The 26,403-nt window shown below is 43.6% G+C and overlaps 1 protein-coding gene across 6 annotated transcripts in view; it reads left to right on the top strand.

Annotated features, from left to right (window-relative positions):
• Positions 1-26,403, top strand: part of CDK14 (cyclin dependent kinase 14) — a 684,789-nt gene that overhangs the window by 491,533 nt on the left and 166,853 nt on the right. For 5 of the 6 annotated variants that reach the window (XM_027540218.1, XM_027540220.1, XM_027540221.1 and 2 more), the window contains one exon: positions 11,629-11,692. In XM_027540218.1, the coding sequence (XP_027396019.1) occupies positions 11,629-11,692 (64 nt within the window). Of the gene's footprint in view, positions 1-11,628; positions 11,693-12,261; positions 12,360-26,403 lie in introns of those variants that run through there. The other variant, XM_027540224.1, reaches the window with a different exon arrangement.

Genomic DNA, 26,403 nt, shown 5'->3' with positions numbered 1-26,403 from the left:
GTTCTAAAGCTTCCTGGGGGCCAACTTGAATGCAGCTCCTCCGTCCATGGGATTTTCCAGGCAAGAGTACTGGAGTGGGGTGCCATTGCCTTCTCCAATCTCCTGCAAAGCCCTTCTTAAAGTTATCATGAAACCTAAAACTGTTGGCTTAGAGGAACCTCCCATGTTAACAAATGTAATCTACCTGGCAGGGTTTTCAGGAAAACTTAATCTCTTAGATATCAGCTCAGGGAGTCAGTCAAACATAGAGGGCGGGTCATGGTGGAGAGGTCTGACAGAATGTGGTCCACTGGAGAAGGGAATAGCAAACCACTTCAGTATCTTGCCTTGAGAACCCCGTGAACAGTATGAAAAAGCAAAATGATAGGACACTGAAAGAGGAACTTCTCAGGTCGGTAAGTGCCCAATATGCTACTGGAGATCAGTGGAGAAATAACTCCAGAAAGAATGAAGGGATGGAGCCAAAGCAAAAACAATACCCAGCTGTGGATGTGACTGGTGATAGAAGCAAGGTCCGATGCTGTAAAGAGCAATATTGCGTAGGAACCTGGAATGTTAGGTCCATGAATCAAGGCAAATTGGAAGTGGTCAAACAGGAGATGGCAAGAGTCAACGTCGACATTCTAGAAATCAGCGAACTAAAACGGCCTGGAATGGGTGAATTTAACTCAGATGACCATTATATCTACTACTGTGGGCAGGAACCCCTTAGAAGAAATGGAGTAGCCATCATGGTCAACAAAACAGTCAGAAATGCAGTACTTGGGTGCAATCTCAAAAACAACAGAATGATCTCTGTTCGTTTCCAAGGCAAACCATTCAATATCATGGTAATCCAAGTCTTTGCCCTGACCAGTAATGCTGAAGAAGCTGAAGTTGAATGGTTCTATGAAGACCTACAAGACCTTTCAAAACTAACACCCCAAAAAGATGTCCTTTTAATTATAGGGGACTGGAATGCAAAAGTAGGAAGTCAAGAAACACCTGGAGTAACAGGCAAATTTGGCCTTGGAATACGGAATGAAGCAGGGCAAAAGCTAATAGAGCTTTGCCAAGACAATGCATGGGTCATAGCAAACACCCTCTTCCAACAACACAAGAGAAGACTCTACACATGGACATCACCAGATGGCCAACACCAAAATCTGATTATATTCTTTGCAGCCAAAGATGGAGAAGCTCTATACAGTCAGCAAAACAAGACTGGGAGCTGACTGTGGCTCAGACCATGAACTCCTTATTGCCAAATTCAGACTTAAATTGAAGAAAGTAGGGGAAACCACTAGACCATTCAGGTATAACCTAAATCAAATCCCTTATGATTATACAGTAGAAGTGAGAAATAGAGAGAAATAGATTTAAGGGCCTAGATCTGATAGAGTGCCTGATGAACTATGGAATGAGGTTCGTGACATTGTACAGGAGACAGGAAGAAAGACCATCCCCATGGAAAAGAAATGCAAAAAGTCAAAATGGCTGTCTGGGGAGGCCTTACAAATAGCTGGGAAAAGAAGAGAAGCAAAAATCAAAGGAGAAAAGGAAAGATATAAGCATCTGAATGCAGAGTTCCAAAGAATAGCAAGGAGAGATAAGAAAGCCTTCCTCAGCGATCAATGCAAAGCAATAGAGGGAAACAACAGAATAGGAAAGACTAGAGATCTCTTCAAGAAAATCAGAGATACCAAGGGAACATTTCATGCAAAGATGGGCTCGATAAAGGACAGTAATGGTATAGACCTAACAGAAGCAGAAGATATTAAGAGGTGGCAAGAATACACAGAAGAACTGTACAAAAAAGATCTTCATGACCCAGATAATCATGATGGTGTGATCACTGACCTAGAGCTAGACATCCTGGACTGTGAAGTCAAGTGGGCCTTAGAAAGCATCACTACGAACAAAGCTAGTGGAGGTGATGGAATTCCAGTTGAGCTATTTCAAATCCTGAAAGATGATGCTGTGAAAGTGCTGCACTCAATATGCCAGCAAATTTGGAAAACTCAGCAGTGGCCACAGGACTGGAAAAGGTCAGTTTTCATTCCAATCCCAAAGAAAGGCAATGCCAAAGAATGCTCAAACTACCGCACAATTGCACTCATCTCACACACTAGTAAAGTAATGCTCAAAATTCTCCAAGCCAGGCTTCAGCAGTACATGAACCATGAACTTCCAGATGTTCCATCTGGTTTTAGAAAAGGCAGAGGAACCAGAAATCAAATTGCCAACATCCACTGGATCATGGAAAATGCAAGAGAGTTCCAGAAAAGCATCTATTTCTGCTTTATTGACTATGCCAAAGCCTTTGACTGTATGGATCACAATAAACTGTGGAAAATTCTGAAAGAGATGGGAATACCAGACCACCTGACCTGCCTCTTGAGAAACCTATATGCAGGTCAGGAAGCAACAGTTAGAACTGGACATGGAACAACAGACTGGTTCCAAATAGGAAAAGGAGTACATCAAGGCTGTATATTGTCATCCTGCTTATTTAACTTCTATGCAGAGTACATCATGAGAAACGCTGGGCTGGAAGAAGCACAAGCTGGAATCAAGATTGCCAGGAGAAGTATCAAAAACTCAGATATGCAGATGACACCACCCTTATGGCAGAAAGTGAAGAGGAACTCAAAAGCTTCTTGATGAAAGTGAAAGAGGAGAGTGAAAAAGTTGGCTTAAAGCTCAACATTCAGAAAACGAAGATCATGCCATCTGGTCCCATCACTTCATGGGAAATAGATGGGGAAACAGTGGAAACAGTGTCAGACTTTATTTTTTGGGGCTCCAAAATCACTGCAGATGGTGACTGCAGCCATGAAATTAAAAGACGCTTACTCCTTGGAAGGAAAGTTACGACCAACCTAGATAGCATATTCAAAAGCAGAGACGTTACTTTGCCAACAAAGGTCCGTCTAGTCAAGGCTATGGTTTTTCCTGTGGTCATGTATGGATGTGAGAGTTGGAATGTGAAGAAAGCTGAGCGCTGAAGAATGGATGCTTTTGAACTGTGGTGTTGGAGAAGACTCTTGAGAGTCCCTTGGACCGCAAGGAGATCCAACCAGTCCATTCTGAAGGAGATCAGACCTGGGATTTCTTCAGAAGGAATGATGCTAAAGCTGAGACTCCAGTACTTTGGCCACCTCATGCGAAGAGTTGACTCATTGGAAAAGACTCTGATGCTGGGAGGGATTGGGGGCAGGAGGAGAAGGGGATGACAGAGGATGAGATGGCTGGATGGCATCACTGACTCGATGGACCTGAGTCTGAGTGAACTCCGGGAGGTGATGATGGACAGGGAGGCCTGGCATGCTGCGATTCATGGCGCCGCAAAGAGTCGGACACGAATGACCGACTGAACTGAACTGACTAATTTCTCCCTCCCTGTGTTTCCCACCCTGAGTCGGTGGTGCAAAGACAGACAAGGGTGGGTGCCCCCTCAAAGAAGGAGATCGTTCAGGTGCCCACTTGGCCATGTCCCTGGGGGGAATGTAGATCCCTCTTAGCACTGGCGAATCAGTGTAAACCTCTAATCCGGATCTCTCTCTCTGGGTCCCCCAGAGGCAGACACGGCCTTGAGCCGTGTGAGGTCACCACGGAACCGCAGGCTAGGGCCCACTCGGACTCTGTAGCCATGAAGGCCCTGAAGCCACACAGTGGAGCCTGAAGCACAAGCGGATCAGGCCGCACACTCATTCCTGTTCATTTTTCGTCTGCCTGGCCGCTCTCCCAAGGGAGACTTAAGACACCTCTTAGCATTGGGAGGTCAGTGTAAACCCCCGACCCGGATCAGCCTCATAGGGAGGGATCAAATCCCCCAGAGGCTGGTACTGCCTTTCAGCCTTATGAGGTCATCACGGGACCACAGGTTTTAGACCCTTACAGGCTCCATAGCCTGAGGACTGTGGAGCTCACTTTCACTTCCTTCAGTCAGCAATCACGCATACACAACCACTCAGAGGTCCTGATACCTCCCTTTTCCGGAGGCCCCAGGTCTCCCTATCTGATGCTCCCTTCCTGAGAGCTCCGAGGAAGTGATCCATCTCCTCTTCTACCCATCGGGGTAGGACCTCCTGACTAGGGACTGGCCCCGGGGCTTTACTTGATCCTGTGGCCATTCCTGGTGAGTTGGTCCGTCCCTTTAATGAGTCCAGTCAGTGCTCGACCATCCAGAGAGTCAGAACGCCGGTCCGAAAGAGAACACGAATACCAGCGGGTGGCGCGCCTCCTTGTTCGTCTTCCGGCTCCTCCGATCCAGTCCAGCCGAGCCACCAGTCTGCCCGGCTCAAGGGGCAGGCGTGGTTGGAATCACTGGGGCCTCCAAAAATGTTGCAGAAACCAGTACTCCAGAAACCAAGCACCACACTAGGAGAATTGGAGAACTCAGGTTTATTATGAGTTAACACTACAAGCTCTGAGCCCCGAACAAAGGGGTTACAGAGATCTTATTCACCCAGACAGGCATGATTAAGCAGGTGGGTTTGCAGGGGCTAGGGGCATTGCAAAGAGCAGGACAAGGGTTGGTGAGATAGGCTCCAGTTCCTAGTATTGTGAGTCCCCACCTTCTGAGACCTACATCATCTAGACTTTGCAAGGAGCAAGCTGAATTACAGAAGCAGAAGGAGAAGGAGGTAAAATTTTAACTTTTCCTCTTTAGTACAAATGTGAGAGTTGGACCATAAAGAAGGCTGACTGCCTAAGAACTGATTCTTTTGAACTGTGGTGTTGGAGAAGACTCTTCAGAGTCCCCTGGACAGCAAGGAGAACAAACCAGTCAATCCTAGAGGAAATCAACCCTGAAAATTCATTGGAAGGACTAATACTGAAGCTCCAATACTTTGGCCAACTGACGCAAAGAGCTGATTCACTGGAAAAGACCCTGATGCTGGGAGAGATTGAAGGCAAAAGGAAAAGAGGGCCACAGAGAATGAGATTGTTGGATAGCATCACTGACTCAATGGACATGAATCTAAGCAAACTCTCACTTATCCAAAAGATAGTGAAGGACAGAGGAGCCTCGTATGCTGCAGTCCGTGGGTCCACAAACTGTTGACACAACTTAGTAATTGAAGAACAATAGTAAGGGCACGAGTTTCACTGTAATATACTGGCTGCTGTTGTAGAGCTTGAGCCATTGAAGGGTTTCCAGCGGTCCTTATATACGGTCTGATGTCCTTGAACTTGTCAGTCTTGCCTTTATGATTGATGCCTGAGAATATTGTATTTTCAGTGCTTTGCCATGGGCAGTGTTTCCTGCAGAAGCAACGTTGACTTCTAATTCTTCTTTTCCTTTGCCCACTTTCCGTCTCCTGTGCAAATGGCCTAGTAGTTGTAGACAGGGGAATATTTTTTTGTGACTTGAAATCTCACCAGTCAATGTTCTAATGACTGAAAAAGAAAGTCTAATGTATTTTTTCTTTGCAGGCGATTTTTGTGAGATGACCATGGTATTATCACTTTGAAACGAAACACTGGTTATGGAGGAGGATAATGCCGGTGAAAAAGCTTTGTAACATAAACATTGTAGACGCAGGTACAGTCAGGGTATCAATTATACCTTTATCAGAAGTGAGAGAACAAATTTCCCATTCTGGCTGTACTAGCCATTGTTAACAAGACTTGGTTGTTACTGTTGTTCAGTCCCTAAGTCATGTCCAACTCTGCAACCGATGGGCTGCAGGGTTCTCTGTCCTTCGCTGTCTCTGGAGTTTGCTCAAACTCATGTCCATTGAGTTGGTGATGCCATCCAACCATCTCATCCTCTGTTGTCCCCTTCTCCTCCTGCCCTCAATCTTTCCCAACATCAGGGTCTTTTCAAATGAGTCAGCTCTTCACATCAGGTGGTCAAAGTATTGGAGTTTGAGCTTCAACATCAGTCCTTCCAATGAACACTCAGGACTGATCTCTTTTAGGATGGACTGGTTGGATCTCCTTGCAGTCCAAGGAACTCTCAAGAGTCTTCTCCAACACCACAGTTCAAAAGCATCAATTCTTTGGCACTCAGCTTTCTTCACAGTCCAACTCTCACATCCATACGTGACCACTGGAAAAACCACAGCCTCGACTAGACGGACCTTTGTTGGCAAAGTAATGTCTCTGCTTTTTAATACGCTATCTAGGTTGGTCTTAACTTTCCTTCCAGGGAGTAAGTATCTTTTAATTTTATGGCTGCAATCACCATCTGCAGTGATTTGGGAGCCCCCCCCAAAAAAGTCAGCCACTATTTCCACTGTTTCCCCATCTATTTCCCATGAAGTGATGGGACTTCATGATGCCATGATCTTAGTTTTCTGAATGTTGAGCTTTAAGCCAACTTTTTCACTCTCCTCTTTCACTTTCATCAAGAGGCTCTTTAGTTCTTCTTCACTTTTTGCCATAAGGGTGGTGTCATCTGCATATCTGAGGTTATTGATATTTCTCCCAGCAATCTTGATTCCAGCTTGTGCTTCTTCCAGCCCAGCGTTTCTCATGACGTACTCTGCATAGAAGTTAAATAAGCAGGATGACAATATACAGCCTTGATGTACTCCTTTTCCTATTTGGAACCAGTCTGTTGTTCCATGTCCAGTTCTAACTGTTGCTTCCTGACCTGCATACAGGTTTCTCAAGAGGCAGGTCAGGTGATCTGGTATTCCCATCTCTTTCAGAATTTTCCACAGTTTATTGTGATCCACACAGTCAAAGGCTTTGGCATAGTCAATAAAACAGAAATAGATGTTTTTCTGGAACCCTCTTGCTTTTTCGAATTTGATCTCTGGTTTCTCTGCCTTTTCTAAAACTAGCTTGAACATCTGGAAGTTCACGGTTCACATATTGCTGAAGCCTGGCTTGGAGACTTTTGATCATTACTTTACTAGTGTGTGAGATGAGTGCAATTGTGCAGTAGTTTGAGCATTGTTTGGCATTGCCGTTCTTTGGGATTGGAATGAAAACCTTTTTCTAGTCCTGTGGCCACTGCTGAGTTTTCCAGATTTGCTGACATATTGAGTGCAACACTTTCACAGCATCATGTTTTAGGACTTGAAAGAGCTCAACTGGAATTCCATCACCTCCACTAGCTTTGTTTGTAGTGATGCTTCATAAGCACCACTTGACTTTGCATTTCAGGATGTCTGGCTCTAGATGAGTGATCACATCATCGTGATTATCTGGGTCATGAAGATCTTTTTTGTACCATTCTTCTGTGTATTCTTGCTACCTCTTCTTAACATCTTCTGCTTCTATTAGGTCCATACCATTTCTGTCCTTTATTGAGCCCATCTTTGCATGAAATGTTCCCTTGGTATCTCTAATTTTCTTGAAGAGATCTCTAGTCTTTCCCATTCTGTTGTTTCCCTCTATTTCTTTGCATTGATCGCTGAGGAAGGCTTTCTTATCTCTCCTTGCTATTCTTTGGAACTCTGCATTCAAATGGGTGTAATCTTTCCTTTTCTCCTTTGCTTTTCACTTCTCTTCTTTTCACAGCTAGTTGTAAGGCCTCCCCAAACAGCCATTTGACTTTTTGCATTTCTTTTTCTTGGTGATGGTCTTGATTCCTGTCTCCTGTACAATGTCATGAACCTCTGTCCAAAGTTCATCAGGCACTCTGTTTATCAGATCTAGTCCCTATGAATATTAGTGTTAATTAGTGCTTGCAAGAATTGTATTGTCTGATCCCCCAAACCCAGTGTTTCAAGAGGAATGGAATACCTGTATCTAACCCTAATTCATCAGAGCAGGAAGCAGTGAGTGCAGCTCCCCTTTGCCATCACAGCCTTTGTATGCATGCATGTTAAGTCGCTTCATTCATGTCTGACTCTTTGCAACCCCATGGACTGTAGCCCTCCAGGCCCCTCTGTCCGTGGGATTCTCCAGGCAAGAATGCTGGAGTGAATTGCCATGCCCTCCTCCAGAGGATATCACCAACCCAGGCATTGAACCCAGCTCTCCCACATTGAAGGTGAATTCTTTACCATCTGAGCCACCAGCGAAGCCCATCACAGCCCTTACCCCCTAGAAAGTCAATGCATGAATAGTCAGAACTCTGTGTTTCCTTACCTCCTAGTAGGACCTGCTAATCCCCAGAGATGAAGTGAGTAGGCATCATTTCCTCCCATGATGTCTGCCACATCTCCAGTTTTGCCAGCTTCTGCCTTTATATCTTCCCCTTCCTAACTCATTTGGTTGTCCATATTGGCCTATCATAGTTTGAGTTACACATTTGGCACTGTCTCCCCAGATCAGGGGATCCCTATGGAAAAAGTGGGTGGGCTGGTTTCTGCCCCATTGCCCAGACCTCCTTGACCTGACCCGTTTTCTGAGAGTGCTTTGAATAACATCTAATTCTTATGTAGTGCTTACCGCATGCCAGGGCGTGTTCTGCCACAGGTGATGAAGTTGCTGTTATTGTTGTAGTCACGCGTTCCGGGAAACAAACTCATTCAGAATGCTGCAGATAATGGAGTGCAGTTTATTACACCAGCGGGTCCAAGCAGAGTCTTCTCTTAGCTAAGGACCCCAACCAGTTTTTGTGAAAACCTTATATACCCTAAGTGTACGTTCCCAAACCCACCTCCCCAAATTCCCTGAAACTAGTCTGAACAAAGGAAAAAGAAAGATATAATCAAAGTTAACCCATGATTCATATGCCTTAAGCCTAGGTGGTTAACAGTGGACAGTTATCGGTAGGCCTGTGGTCATACCCCAATAAGCATAATAGAATGTATGATTCTATTCAGTTACACAGATAATTAGGGTATTCTTTTAGGCAATGGACAGTCTAGGCAGGAGCCCTGGGGCTCTTCCTTCTGGGGACCTGGTTTTCCCTTTGGTTGTCGTTTCCATAGATACTGGGCGTATAGCTCAAAGTCCACAGTCCGGCCCAAGATGGAGTCCTGCTTTCCAGACAGAGCCTGTTCTGTCTGTTTCCTCCTTCATTATCACCCCGGTTTACAAAGCAGGAAATTGAAGCTCTGTGAGGTCCCATGGCTAGCAAGGAGGGGACTGAAGGGGTCAGTTCTGTCTGCATAATCTGAGATCCTAAACCTTTCAGCTTCACTGCTCTCCATCAGTGATCTACCATGATCACTGAGTGTAATAGCTATGGATGGTGGAACTCAAAATTCAAAAAGAGCATGCCCAGTTACAGATGAACCGCAACTGCCTTTTAATGACTTTGACCAAATCAAACACTGTGGGTGAGAAATGGAATTTTTCCTGCCATATCAGTAAACAAGGATGTCAGAGTCATCAGCAATTACTGCCACCTTGGAAGGTGAGCTGGTGAGCCCTGAGGGAACTCAGGATGGAAGGAATACTTGCCTTCTGGCATCCATCTGACTGCAGCCACTCCCTACAGGGAGCCCTGAGGAAATTCAGGATGTGAAAACACAGGATTCTGGCCCCAGATAGCTGAGATGCATATGAAAGGAATGATTTCAGGGAGCCCAGACTCTTGTATCTTCCTATACAGAGAAATGGAGAAGGCAATGGCAACCCACTCCAGTACTCTTGCCTGGAAAATCCCATGGATGGAGGAGCCTGGTAGGCTACAGTCCACGGGGTTGCGAAGAGTCAGATATGACTGATCGACTTCACTTTCACTTTTCACTTTCATGCATTGGAGAAGGAAATGGCAACCCACTCCAGTGTTCTTGCCTGGAGAACCCCAAGGACAGCGGAGCCTGGTGGGCTGCCGTCTATAGGGTCACACAGAGTCGGACACGACTGAAGCGACTTAGCAGCAGCAGCAGCATACAGAGAAAAGCACTAAATTCCTTAACTTGGGATATTTGGTTTTCTTTAATTTGCAAAAAAACAAAAACTTTTGAAGTTCAGACTCCCTGACCTTTGTTGTAAAACTTCTACATAACCTGACTCTTCCCCCAGCATCCCCTTGTCTCCTTGGAGCAGTCCTCTCAGGCTCACTTGAGATGCTGTCTCCTGGGCTTGAAGTCCTAAAAATTCCACCAAATAAAACTTAATTCTCAACTTTCATGTTGTGAATATTTATTAAGTGGACGTGGGGATAGAAAAGTAGACGGTCGACTAAAAGGATGCGCAACTTGAGAGCCGCACATTAAGTTTTATTTGGGACAAAATGAGGACAAAACCAACCCAGGAGGCAGCACCTCTGATGGCTCTGAGAGACCGCTTCAAGGAGGCAGTGGGGAAAGGTCAGTCTATGAGGTTTTGGTGAAGGGGGAGCTCAATGCAATCAAACGCTTACTGTACAAGAGGTTTTCTGCCAGTCACCAGGAGCTGACATCACCATGAAGGGATTTAGTGATTTTTCTAGATATGAAGAGATGTAAGGATTGGGATTATGAATTCAGTTCCTGAAAATACCCAACTGTCTAAAGCCCTGTCCCAGCAGATTCCCTGGAGCACAGAGTGCCTCACTCCACCCTGAACTCCTTCAGGGGTGTTGAAGGTCAACAGCCACAGCACAGGGTTCAGTCTCCACAGAGGCAGATGGCAGACGCCCTTGTTGTTCAGTCACTGGCAGTGCTCTTGTGCTGTGCTGTATACTTAGTCGTTCAGTGGTGTCTGACTCTTTCCGACCCCATGGACTACAGTGCTCCAGGCTCCTCCATCCATGGGATTCTCCAAGCAGAAATACTGGAGTGGGTTGCCATGCCCTCCTCCAGGGGATGTTCCCAATGCAGGGATTGAACCCTGGTGTCCCACATTGCAGGTAGATTCTTTACCATCTGAGCCACCAGGGAAGCTTGGCAAATGCCAATTTGTAGTTGACCATGGATGGAGAAGGCAATGGCACCCCACTCCAGTACTCTTGCCTGGAAAATCTCACGGATGGAGGAGCCTGGTGGGCTGCAGTCCATGGGGTCGCGAAGAGTCAGACACGACTGAGCGACTTCACTTTCACTTTTCACTTTCATGCATTGGAGAAGGAAATGGCAACCCACTCCAGTGTTCTTGCCTGGAAAATCCCAGGGATGGGGGAGCCTGGTGGGCTGCCGTCTATGGGGTCACACAGAGTCGGACACGACTGAAGCGACTTAGCAGCAGCAGCAGCAGCAGCATGGGGAAAGAAACTGAAAGTGTGGAAAGGAAAAGATAGTATAGGGAGAACAGTATTTGGGGGTGAGGAAACTGTGTGTCACAAGACTAAAGCTGTTAACTATAACAAATAGGGCAGCCAGTGGAGAATGTAAGCGTCCTAAGCCGTCTGTCCTGTTTCCTTGAAACATTCTGCTGCCCAGAGAGCAGATGTGGGGGAAGAAGTTACAGAATTCTTAGCACTGTTAAATGATGACATGTCTGATACTGCCGTGAAGGACAAAAGCCCTTGAAAGAGTCATGAGGGGCACATACATACTTTATTCAGGTCTGTGAAGATGGCAGCTCATCCTTTGCGTCCCAGGCCTACTTCTTAAGTTTGGAGTTGATAAAACAGCAGATTTAACTTGCCTTACCGCATTTAGCTGCATTTGTTAAAACACAGACATTCGACTCGGGTGGCTCTTTAGCTGTTTTTCCTGAAATAAAATACCTGGCACACAATAACGGAAAAAAAAAAAAAAAGAATCAAGAGTTTCATCATATGCAGTGTATTGTTTTCTACACTGGAGAATCTTGAGTGCTTTGAAAATAATAAGTCTGTCTCCACAATTTCCTGCTCTCCACTAGGTTCTTGGAACGCCCAATGAGGACACATGGCCCGGAGTTCACTCCTTACCACATTTTAAGCCAGGTATGTTTCACTGATTACAAACAACTGACTGCTTCTGACATGCGAACAGTGAATGTGTAGATGTGCCCCCTGAGGCTAATGTCTTACCTGGAAAATTCTGGTTACGTTGGCCACTGTGTACTCTACCTCTTACTGGAGTTGTTTCGTCTTCACGGTTTATTTGTTGGTGAAAACAGACTGAACGACATCACCCATCAGTGTTTCACTGTATGTTTTTTGTTTGATTTCACTGGCTAATCTTGAAGTGACCTCTCATTTCATCATCAGTTAGACTAGCTTCCATGTCTGTAAAAAAATAAACTTTAAATCTAGCTGCTATAATCCATCTGTGCGATTTCTAGTAATAATACTAAAAAAGTGTTAAATTGGAAAAAGTAAAAATCATATTTGATTTATGTTTAAAAACTCTAGTAATACACAGTCAATTAATTTGAGTTTAGACATAGAAAATGTTCTATATGTCCAGTATTCCACTTAAAAAGAAAATGTTAAAATATTTACAGCCTGAACCAGAAAATCAGAGAAAATGTGAAACTTTTAAAATGCTGTCAGTTTTTTCTTACCAGCAGGTGGCAGTCAAGGAACTTCCAGTTTCAATAATGACACTCAGAAGACCCTCAAAATGGTCTATGTAATTTTTATAGGCGAATGAAAGCTTTAGAATTGGAAAGTTAATAAAAAATATGTGGGATGAATTATTGTAAAGTATACTTTTGTTTTTATTTTCTTGGTTAAAAAACATGAATTATAAAATGCAGAAAGTTAACGTTGTTAGTCGCTCAGTCGTGTCCGACTCTGCGATTCTTTGACGGACTGTAACCCGCCAGATTCCTCTGTCCATGGAATTCTCCAGGAGAGAATACTGGTGTGGAGTACCATTTCCTTCTCCAAGGTATCTTCCCAACCCAGGTATCAAACTCAGATCTCCTGTGTAGCTGGGAGAGTCTTTACTGTCTGAGCCATTGGGGAAGCCCTACCATTAAATTACTGAAAGGAATTTTATGGAAGATCTAATGGTCTATTGCTTTATGAGGGAAGAGCTATGAATAATCACTGTTACAGGAGTCAAATACATTCCTTTTCTCCCCTTCCTCTCTTCTGGGAGACCATCAGGAATTAACTATCAATCCCAAAGAATGACTGAGGTGGGAAACTATTTTTTACTCTTAATATTTCTCTTCTGAAGGTATACAGTGTGCTGAGAATTCTTTTATCTTCTTTGGCTGCCCCAAGGACTCTTTGTACTTTTACTGAATATTTTAAATAACCTCTGTGTCCTGAAAGACTATAGAAAGTTACCAATTGAATGTGGATTTCTCTTTCTTTAACTGAGCAAGAAGCATTCTCTAACTGCTTTTATGGCATTTACATGAGAACAGAGCTCTTAATAAATATTCCAAGTGTGGGCTCTTGAAGAAGGCTAGCTTCCTTGTGTTAATATCTAAAACCTTAAGTCCTAGGGAAATAAAACAGAGAATATGAAAAGAGTTGAAATGAATAAAGTTAGATGCAGAAAGGAACAATTAAGATAGTCAATTGGTCTCCCGAGTGTCTGGACTAGAAAACATGGAATAAGTGGTTTATTTTGGTGTGAATAGGTTTATCTTTGTCAACAGCATACAAAAGCACTTATTAAATGTGTTCTGGGAAAGTATTATGATGTGATGAAAATTGAACTAACAGTTTGAGAACTTCATGAGATTAAGGACACTGACTAGTACATATTTTGGTTCAATAAATGTCTGTTGCCCTGAATTATATTAAACGTTTAAGCATTATTTATGTGACTCTGATGATAGACATATATAAGTTAAGGTATATGTATACACATACACACACACATATATATATATATGTTTAAGTTATTAATTTTATGTATGAGTGTAACCACAGATATATAAAAGGTAATGGGGGATTTCCCTAGTGGTCCAGTGGTTGAGAATTCTGGTCCCAGAGGATCCCACAGGCCTCCAGGCAGCTAAACTCCTGCACCACAACTGCCGAGCCTGCACACGCTAGAGCCCAGGCCCCGCAGCAAGAGAGGCCATCGCAATGAGAAGCCTGAGCTCCACGACTGGAGAAAGCCTGGGGGCACAGCAACAAAGACCCAGGACAGCCAAAAATAAATAAATAAAATTAAGAAGAAGAAGGAAAAACAAGTAATGGGGATCCAGAAGAATAATGTGTTTAGATGTGCATAAGGTACGGATGCTGACAAGCAAAAAACAGCTCCACCTAATGCTTAGGGCTTGTGGGTGAGTAGATGTGGCAGATGTACTCCCTTGGGTGGAGTCAGGGAGAGACGAAATAATAGACTGAGACAAAGGGCGTCTTCTGAGACCATCAGGGGAGTCCTGGGGAAGGAGTTTCATATTCCCAGAGGGGAAATTCTAGTCCTAGGGTCTACCTGCCCCACCCCACGTTCCCCCTCCGCATTCTGTCCCCAAAGAGTGCCTCAATAAGTCTCAGGGATGATGAGAACGTCTGAGCCTTGAAGACATACTTTGTTTTGCTTTGTTTGATAGACTTTCTTTTTTAGAGCAGATTTCGGTTCATAGCAAAACTGAGCAGAAGGGGCAGAGACTTCCGGTATACCCCCTGCCCTGACGCATGTGCAGCCCCCCCATTTATCAGTGTCCCCCACAGCTGGTACATTTGTTACAGTCTGATGAACCTCCACTGAGACATCATTATCCTCAGTGTGCACAGATTACATTAGGGTGTATTCTTGGCGTGGTGCACTCTCTGGTCTGTGCGTGCATGAGTTGTATCTGTGCTGAGTTGTATCCAACTCTTTGAGAACCTCATGGACTAGCCCGCCAGGCTCCTCTGTCCATGGAATTTTCCAGGCAAGAATATTGCAGTGGGTTGCCATTTCCTCCTCCCGGGGTTCTTCTCAACCCAGGGATCGAACCTATGTCTCCTGCATTGGCAGGCAGACTGTTTACCCCTGAGTCACCTGGGAATCCTCTAATGACTTGTGGCCACCACTGTGGTGTCATACAGAGTAGCTTCACTGCCCTAAGGATCCTCTGTGTTCTGCTTCTTTACCCGTCCCTCTCCGCTCACCCCTGGCAACCCCTGATCTTTTTACTATCTTCATAGTGGTGCCTTTTCCAGAATGTCATGTAACTGTAATCATACAGGATGTTGCCTTTTCAGATTGGCTGCCTTCATTTACTAATATGCCTTTAAGGTCCGTCCAGATCTTTTCCTGGCTTGATAGCTCATTTCTTTTTAGCACTGAATAATACCCCATTATCTGGATGCACCCCTGCTTATGTAGTCATTCACCTACTGAAGGACATCTTGATTGTTCAGGTTTTGGCACTTATGAATAGAAATGCTATAAACATCCCTCCACAGGTTCTCTTTCTTCTTCGTCTTCTTTTTTTAAAGTAAATCAAGTTTATTTTTTAAAAGGAAAAATTAAAAACCCCTCAATGGCATTGATTTTTAAATTGGTAGAAAGTCGTTATGCTGTTTCATAATGGACCAAGAGGTATAAGATATAACAGGATAAACACTTTCCAGATTACTTTAGTTCGTTTTCCCCTATTAAAAATAATGTTTATAGATCTGTCTAACCTGTGAAAACAATTTCAGTCTAACTACATGAAATCATTCCAGAAACATCGATGGGCCCTTTGGACATCCAGAGACTGGGCTGGCTGAAATTGTTATCCAATTCTGTGCAGGGTTTCTGGTGGACATGTCCACGGGTTCTCTTCTCTTCCCTCCTCTGTCCTGCTCTGTCCTCTGTCCCTTCCCATGGCCCTGCTCACTCCTAGCTGAGCCTTGACATAGTTCTTCTGTTGTTATTTATTCCTAGTTAGTTATTTCAAAGACTTTATCTTTTAGAGCTGTTTTAGATTCACAGCAAGATTGGCCATAAGGGACAGAGATTTCCCATATATTCCCTGCCCTCATGTATATATAGCATAAAGAATGTTTAGGGCAGTAAAACTACTCTGTGTGATACTATAATGGTGGATACACGTTTACGTATGTTTTCCAAATCCAAAGAAAGTACAACACCAAGAGTGAACCTGAATATAACTTGGGTGGTAGTGATGTGTCGATGTAGGTTAATCAGTTGTTAACAGATGGACCACTCCAGTAGGGAATGTTGATAATGGGGGAGCTAAGCCTGCCTAGTTTTCATGTGGACATATGTTTTCAGCTCCTTTGGGTAGATACCAAGGAGTGTGATTACTAGGTTGGACATCCTTTGCCCAGGTTTTGAATAGATAATAAGTTTAAGCAACTCACAATATCTAACAGTATTATAAAGGAACACAGTGCAAGGCCTCCCACCCCTTTCTGCCCCCTTCCCCAGAACCACTGCCCCCGCGATAAGCCCCCATTTCGTTAGTTTCCCTTATATTTCTTTCATGTATGTAAATGTAAGAAATTGTGAATATCTGGTTTTGTATTTCCCGTATTAAACACGATTTGGGGTCTTGCTCTTCTCATGAATGCATTCTGTAGGTCCTTTCCTGTCACCATATAGAGGAGGTCACTGGTGGCTTCCCTCTCTTCCTGCAGCCACATAGCTTTACACTGGGTGGATTTAACCTGTCCCTGGGCTTCCCAGGTGGCTCAGCAGTAAAGAATCCACCTGCCACTGCAGGAGCCACAGGAGATGCGGGTTCGATTCCTGGGACAGGAAGATCCTCTGTTGTAGGAAATGGCAACCCACTCCAGTATTCTTACCTGGAGAATCCTAGCTACAGTCCATGGAGTCACAAAGAGTCAGACACAACTGAGCCACTGACCAGGCACGAACCTGTCCCTACTTGTGGATGTTTGGGTTTTTTCCATTGTTTTGCTATTGTAAATTATTGCAACCCTGTACATATATACTCATAAATACGCACATTGCATGTATGCAAATTTTTCTGAAGGATAAATGACCAGAAGTAGGGTTCAAGAATTAATAACTGTACTGACCATTGAACAACATGGGTTTGAGCTGTATGGTCCAATATACATGCGTTTTCTCCATTAATACACTCTGCAGTATGGTTGGTTGACTTGGGGAGGTACCACACAGGTATCAGAGGCAGCCTGTAAGTTATCGGCATATTTTCAACTGCACAGAGGGTCGGCGCCCCTTACTCCTTTGTTGTTCAAGGGTCAGCTGTATACAATGACAATTTTGAACACTTCTGTGAAATTGTTGTCCAAGTTCAGTTCAGTTCAGTCGCTCAGTCATGTCCGACTCTGCGACCCCATGAACTGTAACACACCAGGCCTCCCTGTCTATCACCAACTTCCGGAGTTGACCCAAACTCATGTCCATTGTGTCGGTGATGCCATCCAGGCATCTCGTCCTCTGTTGTCCCCTTCTCCTCCTGCCCTCAATCTTTCCCAGCATCAGGGTCTTTTCAAATGAGTCAGCTCTTCACATCAGGTGGCCAAAATATTGGAGCTTCAGCTTCAAAATCAGTCCTTTAGGATGGACTGGTTGGATCTCCTTGCAGTCCAAGGAACTCTCAAGAGTCTTCTCCAACACCACGGTTCAAAAGCATCAATTCTTTGGCACTCAGCTTTGTTTATAGTCCAACTTTCACATCCATACATGACTACTGGAAAAACCATAGCCTTGACTAGACGGACCTTTGTTGACAAAGTAATGTCAACAAAGCTTTTTAATATGCTGACAAATTTTAATGTTTTTTAAAATTTTAATTTAATTTAATTTAAATTTTAAAATTTTAATGTTGACAAAGCTTTTTAATGTGCTGTCTAGGTTGGTCATAACTTTCCTTCCAAGGAGTAAGCGTCTTTTAATTTCATGGCTGCAGTCACCATCTGCAGTGATTTGGGAGCCCCCAAAAATAAAGTCAGCCACTGTTTCCACTGTTTCCCCATCTATTTGCCATGAAGTGATGGGACCAGATGCCATGATCTTAGTTTTCTGAATGTTGAGCTTTAAGCCAACTTTTTCACTCTCCTCTTTCACTTTCATCAAGAGGCTCTTTAGTTCTTCTTCACTTTCTGCCATAAGGGTGGTGTCATCTGCATATCTGAGGTTATTGATATTTCTCCTGGCAATCTTGATTCTAGCTTGTGCTTCTTCCAGCCCAGCGTTTCTCATGATGTACTCTGCATATAAGTTTAATAAGGAGGGTGACAATATACAGCCTTGATGGACTCCTTTTCCTATTTGGAAGTAGTCTGTTATTCCATTTCCAGTTCTAACTGTTGTCCAAAGGGATGGTACCATTTGACTGTTATGAGCAATGCATGAGAACTTCTTCACTCCACGGGGTATAGTCAGACTTTTTGATTTTGCCTGTTAGCTGACAAAAAAGTTTTTAATATAGTTTTAATTTGCATGGGTTGAGCATCTTTTCATATTTTTCAGGATCTCTTGTGTTTCCTTTTCTGTGACCAGCTAATCACTTTTGCCCAGTTTACAGTTGAGTTATGTGTCCTTTGTCATTTTCTTAATTAATTTCTAGGAATTCTTTATATATTAGAGAAAGTATCCCTTTTTCTGTAAAAAGCTTTTGTATCTCTGGAATTTTTTAAATGATTGTTTCTAACTTTTAACCAATTTTTAAAATAATCCTCATTCATATATCTTACTAGATTTGTATAAATTGTTTTGTCTCAAGAGAAAAGAAATCTGTGTGACTTAGAACAGTACAGTCATTATATTTTTTAAAAAGACCAATTGCTATTATTGATAGATATACGTACAAATTTTTACATATTTTTACATAAATTGGAAAAACCAATTTGTATTTTCAAATGGATTGTTTCATGACTGTCATCTGGATCATGAATAAAGCTTAAAAGCTGAGTCTCTTGAATGTAGCATCTGCTCATTTAATTCCTAATAGGTCTTTTAAAAAATTCATTGATTCATAGTTTATTTCTATAGAATAAGTTAAACTTATTTATTAATGCAACAATATGTGCTGAGCACCATTTGTATGGTTAGCAAGTGGGAAGATTGCAGTGAACAAAACACATAAGATCCTGGTAGGTGGGAGAGATGTATGGTAAGTAAAGTAGATTATGAAGTGGGAGACAGTATACAGAGGGAAACAGAACAACAATGGGTGCAGACAGTTGCAGGGAAGGGAGTGACTTACACTTTTAAATTGTAAACAGAATCAAGGCAGTCATCACTGAAAGGATAATGACTGACTGAGGGGCAGGAAGAGAGAGAAGCAGGCAGGTATTTGAAGGAAGAACTTTCCGGAGAGAACAGCAAGTGCAAAGGTTCTGGGGTGGGAAGGAGGGCGGTGGAAAATGAGGTCAGAGGCAATAGCACTGGGGCAGGTCAGAAAGAACCTTGAGGGCCTACTAGGAGACCTTCACCCTTTACTCTGAGCAAGACAGAAAACACAGGGCTGTTTTGTACAGGATAGTGCATGACCTGGGTTACATGATGGTAAAATCATATCACACTGGGTCTTGTGCTGAGATTGGCGGCCCATGCAGAATCGGGGAGGTCAGTTAGGAGACCATGATGGAGTCTAGGGGGGAGATGAGGAAATGTGCGTGAATAAGATGGTCTTACTTTCTCAACTGCTCCATTTTAGCTCAGAGCTTAACACGTTTTCCCTTGGAAAGTAGGGCCAAAGTGAAGGAACATTTTGAGAACAATTGTTAAGATATTGAAGGAACAGTTAGATAACAATTGGGATTTATTCTTTAGTATTTAGCATGAATGTGTCCTCCTCTGCACTTATATTTATGCTAACACAAAATTCCTTTACCTCTGGTCTCCATAGCAACCAGGCAGCAGGGACAGGCCACAGCTGCAGAAAATAAATAAATATACGTAACACACAGGGGCACATGTGCACACACACGTGCGTGTGTTACATGTAATAAGGAGTCCAACCTTGGAGCTTTCATCATTCGCTTCTCTTTAAATTTCTCTCTAAAGAATTGGGAAGTGAGTCTGTCTTCTTTGAACCTGATTGCCTTCTCATTTCTTTTCCCTCAGCCTCAAGTTCTGTGGTTTATGATCTCCAAATGAGAGGTCTCTCCATATATGAAGTTAACCCTAAAAATGCATGCCAGTATATAGTAGGTATAGACAAATACTGTTTGATTCCACTTACATGAGGTACCTGCTGCTGCTGCTGTTTAGTCCCTAAGTCGAGTCCGACTCTTTTGCAACCCCATGGACTGTAGCCCACCAGGCTCCTCTGTCTGTGGGATTCTCCAGGCAAAAGTACTGGAGTGGGTTGCCATGTCCTCCCCCAGGGATCTTCCCGACCCAGGGATTGAACCTGCATCTCTTGCTTGGCAGGCGGCTGTGCCACTGCACCGCCTGGGAAACCCTCCATTTGTACAAGGTACCTGGAATAATCAAATGCATAGAGTCAGAAAGTACACCGGCAGTGCCAGGGGCAGGGAGGGGGAATGGGGGCTTAGTGTTTAATGGGGCCAGAGTTTCAGTTTAGGAAGGTAGAAAATTTAAGAAGTGGATGCTGTTGAAGGCTGCATTAGTGCCACTGAAATGTACACTTAAAGGTGGTTAAAAGAGTGTGTTTTATATTATAATTATTTTATATTTACAAAATATAAATACAAAATATTTATATTTTACCACAATAATAAAAAAAATGAGAGGTCTCTCCCTCTCTGCCTCTCCCTTCAGTCCTCTCTATGTTTCTCTCCCCCCCTCTCCACCTTCCCCCCACCTCTCGTACCAGAGTGGCTCCTCTGTCACCATCTCCAGGATGCTTGCTGTGGATCAGCCTCGGAGGTGTGAGGTGACACTCTGGTATTCTTAGCGCTACATTCTGTCACCTTTGATGAGATTCATCACCAGCCAAACCTCATTGTCTATCAAAGTAAGAGTCCATCGCAAAATGACCACATTTGCCCTTTCGCTTAGTTCACCGTGACTCCCTCCCAGCATGCTTTTGCGTAATGCCCTCTGCTCCATTTCCTTCTGGGACAAGAAGAGTCTTCCCCATCTGGGTCCCAGGACCACTCTGTCCTGCCTGCTTTACATCAGCAGAAGCCACATGACTCATACACCTCTGATGAAGTGATGCTTGGAATTTTGGGATATAAGACAGAGCATTAACATTTTTAAAACACATCTTGTGTATGTTTTGGAGGGATTGATTGGATTTTGTAGAATTGTGGGGCTTCCCAGGTGGCTCAGTGGTAAAGAATCTACCAGCAATGCAGGAGACACAGATTCGACCCCTGAGTCAGGAAGATCTCCTGGAGTAGAAAATGGCAACCTGCTCCAGTATTCTTGCCTGGGAAATCCCTGGACAAAGGAGTCTGGCGGGCTATAGTCCAGGGTGTCACAAAGAGCTGCACTCAACTGAGCTGGAACACTGCCTATCTGAAGATAAAGCTAGGATGCTGGACGTCCTGCCTTGTGTGAGGCAAGCCCACATTTGCCTCGCATGACCTGCCAGTCTGTAGGGAACAGGCCTGAGAATTGTGGTAATCCCAGATCAGGGCAGAATATAGGTTCTATAGGCAGATTATAGGCATTTGAGGTTCTCCAGACAGGTAGAATCAGGGTGAGGGATTGAGAATTCTGAAAAGATTTTGCAGTTCCCTGCTGTCAAGGAAAACTGCGGGACTCCTTGAGCTGGGAGTGAAAGCGGTGTTTTGGTTGTGCCTTAACTATTGGAGCAAGCTGAACATTACAGCAGAAAGAAGTTCCACGGGGCATCTCGCCCTGCTCAGTCTTTCGTCAGGCAAGGAGCCGAGGTCAGAGATATTAAAGGACTTCCCCAAAGTCACTGTCAGGGGGAAGTAGATCCCAGGAGATCTCAGCCTGGATTTCAATTCAGTGCTCTTTTTTTGCAGAATGAACCATGGGGGATCATGCTTCTGCATCTATATTGTAATTTCTCATTGACTTTCTTCTAATGGACAGTTTCTTGACAATTAGGCTAACAAGAAAACAGCCAGAAAAAAAAAAAAAAAAAGAAAGATCTGATATCTGTATTTAGAAACCACAAACATCACTTTTGTATGAAATAGTTTGGGCCCCAAATAACATGTAGAGTCCATATATGACACTTGTATTCATCTCTTAAATGCTTCCAACACAGGGGGCATTCAGCAACTATTTAATGACCAGTTATTATTCAGGAGTTTAGAAAAGGAAGCCACTGTAAAATTCAGGGAGAGAAAAATGTTCCTAGACCAGAAGCAATTCAAAATGATGAAATTAGACTGAAATAATTCTATTTTCCTGAATCAAGCAAGGAAACAGAGAATTTCTAAAGCAATTGTACTATTCTGAAGAGAAAGTTATCTAATCCAAGAAGCAGCTTGAGGAAAGTTTGTGAAAGTCTGCAAGAATTTCTTGCAGTGAATGCAGTAAGATAAAAAAAAAAAAAGAATTAGCTGTTGGAAGCAAATTGCAAGATGATAATATTTTAAACATTCTGTGCCCAAAACTAAGCCCACAGACATACTGACCTTGAAGGCAACAGGCAAGTTTGGATTTAGTTGTACTCAGATTCTGTAATGAGGTAAAAAACTTGTCAGTCCTGCCTATTCACAGGCCGAACTGAAGTCCCCAAACTAAATCGATCCAGACTTCTTAATTCCAGAGGGAAGATGTAAATTATTTCAGGAATAGATACCATGATGATAACACCTTATATTTATGTTGTATTTTAATCAATACTACTTACAAAACATTTCAACATATTATCTCATTTGGTATTTAGAATAACTGAGTGGTTATCATGTTACTTGCTAAGTTATCCTTGGTGGTGGTGGTGGTTTAGTCTCTCAGTCGTGTCCTACTCTTAGTGACCCCATGGACTGTAGCCCGCCAGGCTCCTCCATCCATGGAATTTTCCAGACAAGAATACTAGAGTGGGTTGCCATTTCCTTCTCCAGGGGATCTTCCCAGGGATTGAACCAAGTCTCCGGCAGCTCTTGCATTGACAGGTGGACTCCTTTCCCACTTAAACCACCTGGCAAGTTACCTGCTAATGTTACCCTCTGTAAGTATGGGTATCTTCTCTGAAACTTGTGCTTCCAATAAATTGTCAACTCCAAACTCCCTCTGTAGATGTTTAGTTTTAAATGTCCAGTCCTTGGTACATGTTATGGGAACTGCTCAGTTTCATGATTTGCAGACCAGAGATCTGAAGCCTAAGCCTTTGTTCCCCTCAGGACTTTCCCCTGGTCTTTAAAAAGATGATGGGATAACTGCAAGCAGTAGAAATTGTTCAGTGGGATGTTCAGTGCAGGGAGGTTGAGAGGAGGGCAGTTTCCTGACAGGATGTTGGCCTGCAGAGACCACGCCTGCTGTTAGGGCACAGCTGTGGACATGCGGGGGTCATCTTCCTTACTTTTCTGGAAGCTTCCCATCCACTCCCTCCAGCTCACAGAAGTCCTATGGCGGTTAAATGAGATCATCCATTTTTATATTCTGTTTACCACCTTTTACATACTTACTTTTAAGAAGATTTGAACTAATATAAAGATGCTTTTAAATTGTTAAGAGCATGTATCTACAAATTAGGATTGTACCATTTATATTGTGTCCTCTACCAGGTATTTCCTTTCCCACTTTATGCTTTTCCTCAAGAATCCCTCTTTATGTCTTTTTTTTTTTTTTTGAGTGATTGATAGCAAATGTAACAGTCATGGGTTATGTCTGAATATTCAAGGGTGTAACTATGTGACGGTTATAAAGATTGACTTGAAAGATTCTTCTGCAAATCTATAGCCATCATCTCAGATTTTTTATTAATCTGTTTATTATCAATTTTTGGCTGCGCTGGGTCTTCGTTGCTGCCTGCGCTCGGGCTTTCTCTGCTTGTGGCGAGCAGCAGCTACTCTGCAGTTGTGGTGGGCAGCCTTCTCACTGTGGTGCCTTCTCTGGTGGGGCTTGTGGGTTCAGTAGATGTGGCATATGGGCTAAGTGGCCCCATGGGCATGTGAAACCTTCCGAGACTTGGGATCAAACCTGTGTCCCCCAAACCTGCATTGGCAGCCAGATTCTTAACCACTGAGCCACCAGGGAAGTCCTATCTCAGATTTTATTGCTAAAACCTTGTGGGTCTGCCTGCCCTAAGGCTCAGGTCATTTAAAGCTGTCTCCCTGCACCATCGACCACCACCTTTTTCAACTCTGTGCTTCCTCATCCCAGTAAATGCCACTACAGTCCCACAGTGAAAAAGCCAGTTAATTAGTACATTTATGGGGTACATGAACTTTACATAGCAGAGGAAGTTAAACAGTGTTAAACGTGACCAGAAGGGTACACTGTCTGGACATTCGGACTTTCTCATCCTGGCCCTTGTGCTGTGAGTCACGGGCGGCTGCGAGCAGGGGAGAAAATGCTGGAGCCGAGAGCTCACGTTTCAATCAGCAAGAGCCAGATGCTCCAGACACTCTCATGTACTCGGATTCTTAACAAGTGCTCCCTGGGTGCCAGGCAGCCTTGGAAGTGCCAAAGACACAGTTGCGAACAAAGCAGATAAGCCCGTGGTTTATGAGGCGTCCGTGCCAGAGGGGAGACAGGTAGTAGACAAATTACAAGTCAGCGCGAATGGAGCAGTGGGGGTGGGTTCCTGATGGCCAAGGTGAAGAGCTAGGATTTTTACTCGAAGTGCAAAAGGAATCAGTGAAGGGTTTTTGAGCAGAGGAGGAAACTGATATTGTATATTTTCTGAAGGACCTGCTGGCTACAAAAAGTCATGAACCTGTTTCAGAGATGGAAAGGGGCTTCATCTCAAGTGTGAACTCTTCTTGATTGATAGTTTCTGCCCACGACTCTGGGCTGAGAAGGGTGCATAATAGCAAATCCAGGCTCAGGGAGTAATTATTTTCACACCAGTTATCTTATGGACTCTGTGGGAGAGGGAGAGGGTGGGAAGATTTGGGAGAATGACATTGAAACATGTAAAATATCATGTAAGAAACGAGTTGCCAGTCCAGGTTCGATACACGATACTGGATGCTTGGGGCTAGTGCACTGGGATGACCCAGAGGGATGGTATGGGGAGGGAGGAGGGAGGAGGGTTCAGGATGGGGAACACATGTATACCTGTGGTGGATTCATTTTGATATTTGGCAAAACTAATACAATTATGTAAAGTTTTAAAATAAAATAAAATTTAAAAAAAAAAAGTGATGCCATAGACATGGGCTGTAGGCTTTTCCCCATAGGTCTGTTTATAACTGACCAAGGATTTGATATGCAGAAAAAAAAAAGTCATACATATGGCCAACACTATAAAATAAAAATTTTAAATAGCCAAAAATCATGATAATTACTGAAAATGTAAACTAATAATTCAGCTCTTCCCCCATAGGCAAACCTGTTGGGGGGAGATATCTTTATAAATTGTAGAAATTCATTTCAGTGCAAGGAAGGGTCTGTCTATACAGACTTTCTGGGTATCTGCTTGAAGAATTTCCCATTTATCTTCACTAGAGGGCATCCATAATGAGGGAGACAAACATTGTCCAGGAAATGCCAGAGAAAATGTAGTGAGATTACATGTAGTGAAATTCTTCTGATAATAATTGTGTGCGTGCATGCTCAGTCACTTCAGTCATGTCTGACTCTTCTTGACTCCTTGGACTGTAACCCACCAGGCTCCTCTGTCCCTGCAATTCTCCAGGCAAGAATAATGGAGTGGATTGCCATGCCCTCCTCCATCTCCCCGACCAAGGATCAAACCTGAGTCTCTTATATCTCCTGCAATGGCACTTTACCACTAATGCCACCTGGGAAACCCCTTGATAATGACTATGGAACAATAACTCTTTTGCTAATGTAGAGGTGGAAGGAAAAGAGCTTGTTTGTTTTTTTTATTTAAGATTTTCGGTTCAGTTCAGTTCAGTCACTCAGTCGTGTCCGACTCTTTGCGACCCCATGAATTGCAGCACGCCAGGCCTCCCTGTCCATCACCAACTCCCAGAGTTCACTCAGACTCACGGCCATCGAGTCAGTGATGCCATCCAGACATCTCATCCTCTGTCATCCCCTTCTCCTCCTGCTCCCAATCCCTCCCAGCATCAGAGTCTTTTCCAATGAGTCAACTCTTCGCATGAAGTGGCCAAAGTACTACAGTTTCAGCTTTAGCATCATTCCTTCCAAAGAAATCCCAGGGCTGATCTCCTTCAGAATGGACTGGTTCGATCTCCTTTCAGTCCAAGGGACTCTCAAGAGTCTTCTCCAACACCACAGTTCAAAAGCATCAATTCTTCAGCACTCAGCTTTCTTTACAGTCCCACTCTCACATCCATACATGACCACTGGAAAAACCATAGCCTTGACTAGACAGACCTTTGTTGGCAAAATAATGTCTCTGCTTTTCAATATGCTATCTAGGTTGGTCATAACTTTCCTTCCAAGGAGTAAGCGTCTTTTAACTTCATGGCTGCAGTCACCATCTGCAGTGATTTTGGAGCCCCCCAAAATAAGTCTGACACTGTTTCCACTGTTTCCCCATCTATTTGCCATGAAGTGATGGGACCAGATGCCATGATCTTCGTTTTCCGAATGTTGAGTTTTAAGCCAACATTTTCACTGTCCTCTTTCACCTTCATCAAGAGGCTTTTTAGTTCCTCTTCACTTTCTGCCATAAGGGTGGTGTCATCTGCATATCTGAGGTTATTGATATTTCTCCCGGCAATCTTGATTCCAGCTTGTGCTTCCTCCAGCCCAGCGTTTCTCATGATGTACTCTGCATAGAAGTTAAATAAGGAGGGTGACAATATACAGC

Source organism: Bos indicus x Bos taurus, chromosome 4 (genome assembly GCF_003369695.1).
Source record: "Bos indicus x Bos taurus breed Angus x Brahman F1 hybrid chromosome 4, Bos_hybrid_MaternalHap_v2.0, whole genome shotgun sequence".
NCBI lineage: Eukaryota > Metazoa > Chordata > Mammalia > Artiodactyla > Bovidae > Bos > Bos indicus x Bos taurus.
The sequence above is the reverse complement of the archived record's forward strand: the minus strand, read 5'-3'. Positions and strand labels throughout refer to the sequence as shown.